This window comes from Ovis aries, chromosome 13 (genome assembly GCF_016772045.2).
Source record: "Ovis aries strain OAR_USU_Benz2616 breed Rambouillet chromosome 13, ARS-UI_Ramb_v3.0, whole genome shotgun sequence".
In the NCBI taxonomy this organism is placed as follows: Eukaryota; Metazoa; Chordata; class Mammalia; order Artiodactyla; family Bovidae; genus Ovis; species Ovis aries.
In genome coordinates, this window is record NC_056066.1 from 54711278 (window position 1) to 54719856 (window position 8579).

At 52.3% G+C, this 8579-nt stretch overlaps 1 protein-coding gene across 4 annotated transcripts; it reads right to left on the bottom strand.

Moving 5' to 3' along the window:
* Positions 1-1159: 1159 nt before the first annotated feature.
* Positions 1160-8551, bottom strand: MTG2 (mitochondrial ribosome associated GTPase 2). 4 transcript variants are annotated; one of them, XM_060396942.1, is made up of 7 exons: positions 8523-8551; positions 6968-7176; positions 5111-5258; positions 4368-4483; positions 3704-3922; positions 3402-3540; positions 1160-2679 (listed from the first exon to the last, which is right to left on the bottom strand). In XM_060396942.1, exons 2-7 carry the CDS (start codon positions 7169-7171, stop codon positions 2285-2287), a joined length of 1221 nt encoding a protein of 406 aa, XP_060252925.1. In that variant the 5' UTR covers positions 7172-7176; positions 8523-8551; the 3' UTR covers positions 1160-2284. The 4 variants fall into 4 exon arrangements, with proteins under 4 accessions (XP_060252925.1, XP_027832779.1, XP_042085839.1 ...); XM_027976978.2 differs by having other exon boundaries at positions 6968-7192; XM_042229905.1 differs by having other exon boundaries at positions 7903-8545.
* Between the last annotated feature and the right edge of the window lie 28 nt (positions 8552-8579).

Here is an 8579-nt window from a genome sequence, read left to right on the forward strand (position 1 = left end):
AAGAGCCACGTGGTGGCCGATGAACATACCAAGGACCACGTACCCACAGGCCAGCATGGCCCAGGGCAGGGCCCATGTAGGTGAGTCTGGCTTTGATCAGATGGTTGCGGGGCCACCAGCTGGGAGGCACTCATAGGGTGTCTGAGGAAGGGCATTGGCACACAGAAGCCTGGTTTCCCAGAGGATCCTTACTGGAGGGTCCCTGGTGTTGCAAGGAAACAGCTGGAGTGGTGGGGCAGGGAGCCCAGGGGCCAGGGGGAGTCAGGCCAGGCAAGGGAGAGGGTCGCCAAGCAGGGGTGGGGTAAGGATCTGTGCATACAAGGATAGGGCCACTTAGGCTGCTGCATGGGGAGATGAGGGGGCATCAGCTCGGTATGAAACAGGGTGCTGATGGGGCTGAAGAGGACCCCAAATTCACATCAGTTGGAAACTCACAATATGACCCGATTTGGAATCAGGGTCTTTGCAGATGAATTGAGAGTAAAGCAGGAGGGAGGAGAGAGCAGGGAGGAGCTGAGCCCACTGTCATCCACGGGGGAACAGAAGGCCGAGGAAGTGGAGAGAAGACCTCAGGGGAGGCTGGTGGCTGAGCTCCGGGGAGATGGAACCAGTGGGAAGGGATGACGTGGACAGACACCACCTGGAGGAGGGAGAATGCCGCAAGAAAACCCAGGACCCCACAGCCCATGCCCCGATGGCCCGACACAGACCCAGGGAGGGTACAGGGATTAAGTGTGAGAAAGCAAGTCCCTGTTCAGGGCCAGAGATCAACAGGTGATGCTCCAGGTTGATCAAGGTAGTAAGAGCTGCTCAGACTTCAGAGCAGGTCACTAAGCAAAACAGCCAGAAGAGGCAGGTCTAGGGGAGCTGGGACGGGGGCTGTGGCTTGGGGTCCACCTGATCTTTTAAATGTCTTTAAAAGCAACCTAAAAGCACTGGATATCTGCCACCACACACTTGCTCGTTCCACAAATGTACTGGTGCCCCTGATGGTCAGGTCCTGAGGCTCTGGGGGACACAGCGAGAACTGGACAAGCCCCTGCCCCTGCAGTGGGGTCCCTGGCGGGTCAGCTACACGGGCATCTTGAGCGTCTCCGCCTCTGAAGAGTGAACGTGGCGGGGGCCCTGTGAGCAAGATGAAAGGCCGTTGATAATTAAATGCTACTCAGACCTGGCTTTTACTCTTTGTGGTGGCCTGAAAGAACAAACAGATGCAAAACCCATCTCTGGTTTCCAGAACACAAGGATCTCTGAAATTACAAGACATTAAAATAAAGCTTCGGGTAAAGAACTCTTGTTCTTGTCGCAGATTTGATGTTAGATCAAAATGGAATTGCTCCTGAAAGCTGAGGCGCTGGCTTATTGTTTGAGGTCTGCCCAGCCCCCATCATACAGAAACAATGTGGGTTTGAGTGATCCAGAGGCTCAGATGCCTTGAGACCCTGAGGCCAACTCCTAGAGGGCCTGTTCCTCTGCCCCTCCCTCACCCCTCAGGGGCACGTCAGGGGCATCACACTTTAGCTGGGGGAAACAGATGTGTGGGCCCACACCTTGCTCGATGTGTGGGCTTGTCTTCATTAGGGCATCTGCAGTTGGGGGACCCTGAGGTGTGGGTAAAGCTGCCAGTGACACCTAGCAACACAGACCTGTCCCTGACCATTCTGAGGCTCAGGCTGCCGACACCCTGCCTGCAGCCTGCAGTTAATAACCCACCATGAGGCCCAGGTCGGATATTGGGAGCACTCAGTCGTGAAGCTCAGCTTCCACAGAGCACAGCACCGTCTGGGATGACAGAGCGGGCGTCACCCTCACTGATGCCCTGTTTCTTCACAGCTGGGCACCTGCAAAAGCTTCCTCACCCCCTGCCTCACGCAGCAGACGGAGCATCCCTGTGAAAGGGTGCCAACAGCTGTGGAATCAGAGGCCCACCTCTGCCTCAGCTGCCACCACCCGCGAGTCAGCGCTGCTGACGCTGGCTCCTGTCCACGTCCCATCTGGTGACGTCAGCCAGCATGTAATCCCTGCTATTAATAATTAGGGGCCAATTAACACAGATGAGCCCATTGCAGCACGTCACTCACACGCAGGCGGGTGTGGAAGCACTGGGGAGAGACTGGCAGGGGCAGGAGCGTCCGCTGCCGAAGGGGTCTTGTCCCAAGGCAGGGGGTGTGTTGGCTGGGAGTCCCAGGTTGGCAGGAAGGCCCCTGCACCAAGGCCTCCCAATTCCCTGGGGCTCCTTCCTCATCTCCAGTTGCAGCTGGCCTGCCAGGTGCGGCCTCCTCTGCTACCACTGCAGCGGCTGGCGGCCGTGCTCTAGCTCGGTGGCCACATGGCGGTCATGCAGTTCCTTCAGACGCAGCAGCAGCTCCTCCAGGTTTTCCCCGGTGGCTGCCGACAGGGCGATGGCCTCCTGGCCCAGACGGGCCTGCAGCTGGGGCAGCCGGGCCCTGGCCTGTGGGAGGTCGATCTTGTTTGCCACGACAGCGTAGGGTCTCTTGGACAGGCCTTCGTCGTATTGCTCCAGCTCATACTTCAGGTCGTCCAGCTGCGTCCAGGGCTCTGGCACCGAAAGGTCCACCAGGAACAGGAGGAAGGGGCAGCGCTCGATGTGCCTGAGGAAAGCCAGGCCCAGGCCCCGGTTTTGGTGGGCACCCCGGATGATGCCGGGGATGTCAGCCACTGTGGAGGAGACAAGCAGACAGTCAGGAGGGGAGCCCGGGGCCTCTGGGCACTGAGACTTTCCTTCCAAAAAGTATCTCATGAGTGAAGTCATTCAATTTTCCGCCTTGCTGATTCACCAGGCCGATTCCATCTGAGGCACTGCAGCTTCCAGTCTTGCTAATGCTTTGAAATATTTGGGTGACTGGCATGATGACAGATCAGTCTAATAAGAACTACTTAACACATTCCAATCTCTCTGGCTTCAAAAGTGATTCAAAAAAGGGGAAAACGGCTTCCTGTAATCTATTAATAATTTGATTACCGATAGAAATTATGATAGAGTCCTCTGCAAATATAAAGTGCTATACAAACCACGTTGCCAGCAGGCTTACTATTTTTAATGGGTACATTATCTTCTGGAAAAAGTTTTCTTCTCTCAAAATGGTACAGGGAAAGCTTTTAAAATCACATGTTGTCCACATGACTGATGCTGCCGAATTCCCCGTAGATGGAAAAGAAGAATAGAGGCGGTGAAAAGGAGTAATTTCCTCAGGTTTGAAATTTAAACTCAAATTCCTGAACTGCCACTAACAGATGCCTGGGGGAGGGGGTGGGAAGCAAATCTAAACCGATTTTGATAAAGAACTATAATTTTTCAAGGAAGAAAAACAAGGCTGCATGTAAGTTACATAAGCATGGCTCTGAATTCCACCATCACCCAATCCTCTGAGAGATCCTACCTGCTATCTGCTGGTGGTCCTCGTAGTGAACAATCCCCACGTGGGGGTTCAGGGTCGTGAATGGGTAGGAGGCCACAGTGGGCCTTGCATTTGAAATGGCCCGGAGAAGCGAGGACTTCCCGGCGTTGGGGAACCCAACCTGGAAGACAGTGAAGACTATCACCACAGAGTCTGTACCTGGTTGGGTCAGAGAGTCTCAGGTTGGGAACGGGGGACAAGCAAGAACAGGGCTCCTAATGAAGCCAAGAGGACCTGATAGGAGAAAGCGGGCTGCTCTGCCGCCATGATGCACAAACACCCACCAGTCCAGCGTGTGCCACCGTCTTGAGCTCCAGAAAGAGGACGCGCTCCTGGCCCGGCTGTCCGGGGGTGCAAGTTGTGGGTGCACGGTTGTCGTTAGCCAGGAAGAAGCGGTTACCCTTCCCCCCTGCCCCGCCCACTGCTGCAATGAACTTGTCTCCTGGGCGCGAGAGGTCAGCCAGGACTTCATTTCCCTCCTTCACCAAAGTGCCCACGGGGACCTGAAACACAACAAAGTGTTTTTAGGGGCTCCAGAGAAGGGGGTACTTCAAGCTCCCAGAGGGAGGAGGGCCCTCAGGGTTCTGTGGGGCAGGCTGCACAATGGCTTCTCCCAGTAGCACTTCTATAGCATCAGGGTGAGCAGAGCATCTGCGAATGAGAGCGACGCTGAGGGTGTGAACCCACTGCTCACACGGAGATGCCCCAGGGGGTAGGGCAGGGGAGGCTTGTGGGGCTGCAGATAGGGACTGCGGACCTGTGGGTCCCCTCACTGGAAGACAGAATCGTCTCAGGACTGTGAACAGGTCATAGGTGCATATGGTATGAAATTGACACTAAGTCCCCGACTGGGGTTGCTCTGTGGAAGACAGGCCCCTCTAGGCCACTCGCAGGACCTGGGAACCCGACGGCCCACAGGGTGGACAGGGGACCCCACGCCTGGCCTACCCGAATGTAGAGGACAGCGCCATTCCGCCCAAAGCAGTTCTTCCTGCCGCCGTCCTCGCCGTCAAACCCTTGGTACTGCGACAGGACAGAGGACAGAGACTTGACCTGCTGGTCAACTGGAAGTCAAAGCGGGAAGCGTCACCGCCCTCTGTGTTAAAGGCAGACCCGTCTCATTTCGTAAAGTTTCTCTTGTTCAGACTAAGAATGCACACGGGATGAAGTCACAGCAAAAGTTACCAAACCCGCAATGAGACTTTTTGAAAAAGCTAAATTCCTTTTCCTTTAAAAGATACTACAGTTTCCAAAAAATTCACAACTACCCACAATATCATTGTGATTTGAACAGCTGTACTTTATTATTATGCTGTGAATGGCTACTAACTCCAAGTGGACTGGTTTGCTAGGCCTTTGTGCTCCATGTGTTTAGGGGTGATCAACACCCTTTTAGCACTTGACTGATAGTAACAGTAACAGATTTAACCCTTGGACATATGGTACCAGAATGTTAGATTCTCTGATAGTCTTTATGTTCCTGAAACGTTAAAAAAACAACAAACCATCAAAGTTGGTTTGAAAGTTGGTTTGGGGTAAAATATCTAAATGTGAACATCCACGTAATTTAATAAAATGATGTCCACACATCGGTTTTGAATTCAAATTCCTGTTAGGGCAAGAAGGTGCAAACTCCCCATCCAGAGATGACAGACAAGAGTGAAGTTCCCCAGCTGCCCAAGGGCACCTGCCTCTCAGGATGACATGGCCCCCGTTGCCTCCATCACCACCGTCAGGGCCTCCAAACTCCTTCCGGGGTTCACTGTGAAAACAGCTCACCCCATTGCCTCCACGTCCCCCTCGGACGAGCACTCGGCGATGATCCACAAAATGCCGTTTCTGCAGAGAGCACAGGGTGCCCTGATTGGTATTAACTCCGCAGTCATTCCAAGGACCAAGCAGCCATTTGAAACATACCTTTTCTACCTAGGAAGAGCTTTAAAATTAGATGCTAATGATACTAACATTGTTAATCTCTCCTAAAATGCAAATATAAGAAAGAGTTCCCGGAAGTCACTGCTATTTGTAGGCAAATATAAATTCACGACGCAGATGTAAAGAGTGGTCAGCGTGGAATACACACCCCAGAAACAAACAACACTAACGACCTAAATACAGCACAGCACAGGAGACACTCCTTAAATAAAGCATCTTCCTAGATTTTTTTCAAATAGAAACACACTACTGAAATAACAGACCTTTACTAAGGAAGTTTCTGTTCTTCAGCATGAGACACTGAGAGCGACGGTCCCTGGGCCATTGCCAGGCTTCCCGCTAAGAGCAGAAGTCTCTGGCCAACTGAGTAGGTCCACATTTTTAAATGTGGTGGTGCAAACCGAGCTCCAATCTGTGAGCAAGTTCTTCTCCAGGTCCCTAAGGGAGCTACAACCGACCTCAAGAATTAGACCTAACCGACCAGGCTAATGTTTAATAAATGTTCACTGGCACAAGATGTCCAGCTGCCCGAGGTGCCAGGGTTCAAGTTGGGGCTACCACCCCAGCCCTGTCCCAAGAAGCCTGCCTGCTTCCCACAGGAGTGCACAGGCAGATGTGGCCGCCCACACAGCCCCTCCGTGGGGACCAAGGCATCTGCATTTCCATAAGCAGATCTTTTTTTAAAAAAGGAAAACACACAAATATTTTAAGATGCTCTGGCACCACCACATGGAAAAACCATGAATTACTATTCAAAAACACAATGCATAATTTTGAACACGAGGGAAAGCAACCTGATGGGAAAAAAGCATAACTGATGAGCACTGAACAGAAGATAAAACTCAGAATCAGTGCTTACATTCCAGGGAGGAGACATAACCATTGGAAACCTGATACATCTGAGTACACTTACTGACTGCCAAAGTAATTTTCCCACAGGAAGTACTCTCTGCCCTAATAAGCCTCATGTGGAACCCCCTACTTAGGGGAAAACAAAGTGGTCTTAAACACATACATTCTTCAATTTGATTAAAGATCATTCATATTTTAAATAGGTTTTGGTAAACAGAAGAACAAAAAAAGTGTAAGACTTTGAGAACTATAAAACTAAACGTCTATGCGCCCCCTCTCCAATGTTATAAATTAAGAACTATTCACACATATTTAAGAATATGAAAGTGAAAAGTGAAAGTGTTAGTCACGCAGTTGTATCTGACTTTTGTGACCCCATGGACTGTAGCCTGCCAGGCTCTCCTGTCCATGGAATTCTCCAGGCAAGAATACTGGAGTGGGTAAGCCGTTCCCTTCTCCATGCATTTAAGAATATATGTAATACTTATCTCAGACACATAGGCTAGTGATACAGGAGTCTGGGCACCCTCCTGGTGAAGGCAGAGAATACCCAGAAGGGTCATCACTTCTACCACACTGGGTACCACCTTGGGGCCACCACAGTTTTGGCCCGCATGGTACTTGGTATCCACAGGCCTTCATCTCATGTCCTCATCTTCAAGGATAAATGAAGACAAGATAGTGGGAGCTCAAAACAACACCCCGTGACTTCCAATGAGGAAACTGGAGGCAAATCCCTTCAGGGTTTCTAGAAGTCTCACCAGTTTTTTCTCCGAGAGTGGCTGCTTCCTGGGTGGTTCCTGGTGCTTGGTGCAGTCCGCACAGCTGACTGAGAGCAGTCTGGGAGAAGCGCGCAGCAGAAGAAGGCGGCTGGGCCCATGGACCATGCGGGCTGCTAGCATCCAGCACCCCACACCCTCCAACACCGCTTGGGGTCTCGCTGAGAAAAGCCTTGAAGGTATCATAACTCCTTAACAAAAGGCAAACTGGTAAAATAAGACATCTGGTTTAAACCTGAACATGAAATTGAAACTAAAGAAGTGTGGGTTCCTGGGCCAAAAAAATCCTGATCTACGTTTCTGAAATAAATGAGCCCACGAAGGAAGCTCTCACCTCACTCACCACTTTCCACAGGAGTCAGGCCCTCTTAGCCCATATGCCACTTGGAAAGAGTTCCCTGGTGGCCTAGTGGTTAGAATTCTGGGCTCTCACTGCCAGAAGCCTAGGCTCCCTCTGTGGCCAGGGAACTGAGAGCCCATAAATCTTGAGGACAACCCCCCGCCCCCACGCCAAAACAAACCCATTTGTTTCTTACAACCCTATGAGAGATAACACCGCATACTGGATTTTCCCCATTTGCTTTTCTAGACTCCTTTCCCACGCTGCTGTTTCAAGAGAATACCCTGCAGGACCACCCTCAGTTGCCTTGCTGTTGGGCAATGGCTGGATGGAGTAGCAACAGCTGGATATCGACTGAAGGCTGCACCACCAGCCAAGGAGGCCATGTCTACGCTCCTCTGTCCTGGTCCTTCTCCTTACCCTGCGGGCGTCCAGGAGCGGCAGCAACGCCATTGTCACCAGCTCCAGATAAAAACATCAACTCTGCTGTTTCCCTGAATGCTCCCCTTCAAATGGGGGCCTTTACACCCTCCTTAAATTGTCCTCAAGAGACCGTGCCAGGATTTCGGACCCTTACATTTTGCACGCCCATTTTAAAGCAGTGGAGGCTGAGACTCAAGAGAGGCTGTCACTTGCCCACTTCACGTAGTATCCTCACTGCACCAGTGATTCACAGCAGTGTTCTTCAAATGCGGGACACACACACGACCACCGTCCAGGGCACCAAGGCAAAGGTCATTTTTAAAGAATCAATGTTGTGTTTCTTAACTCTGGACACGTTTCCGCTGCTAAAATCTATGTGCCTGAGAACTATCATTTAAAAGCGTGTTCTCCTTTCCGCTCGTGTCTCGAGAAGGGTCCTCTACAGAAGGAAGCCCCCTCCTGACGGACCGGGGTGCCAGACCAGGACGAGTCTGAGAAGTCCAGCCTGCCCCGAGCTGCCCTCAGAGCAGGACGCTGCTTCTGCAGAACTCTACACCCGTGTTCACGCTCACACTGTTCTGTGCGACCGCGCCACCGCAAGTACAGAACAACACCCGCGAGGACCTCGGCCCGAGGGCGTCTCCGGGCTGCCGGAGCGCGCCCACGCGGGCTAAAGGGAAGCAGGAAGCCCGGGCCAGGGACTCGAGGGCGCGCTCGGTCCCACTCCTGTGCCCTACCCTCTCCCACGGGTGCCCGGACGCTACCCACACTCACCACTCCGCGGGCACGTCACTTCCGGGGCCGCCTCCAGGGATCACTTCCGGGACCGGC

Bases quoted from the DNA above. Each gene is read 5' to 3' on its own strand.
- MTG2 (XM_060396942.1), bottom strand. From the start codon at position 7,171: ATGATACCTTCAAGGCTTTTCTCAGCGAGACCCCAAGCGGTGTTGGAG. The intron at 5,259-6,967 runs GTGAGACTTCTA...TGCTCTCTGCAG, and splicing joins CACTCTCGGAGAAAAAACTG to AAACGGCATTTTGTGGATCA. The intron at 2,680-3,401 runs GTAGGATCTCTC...TCTCCTCCACAG, and splicing joins GGACCACCAGCAGATAGCAG to TGGCTGACATCCCCGGCATC.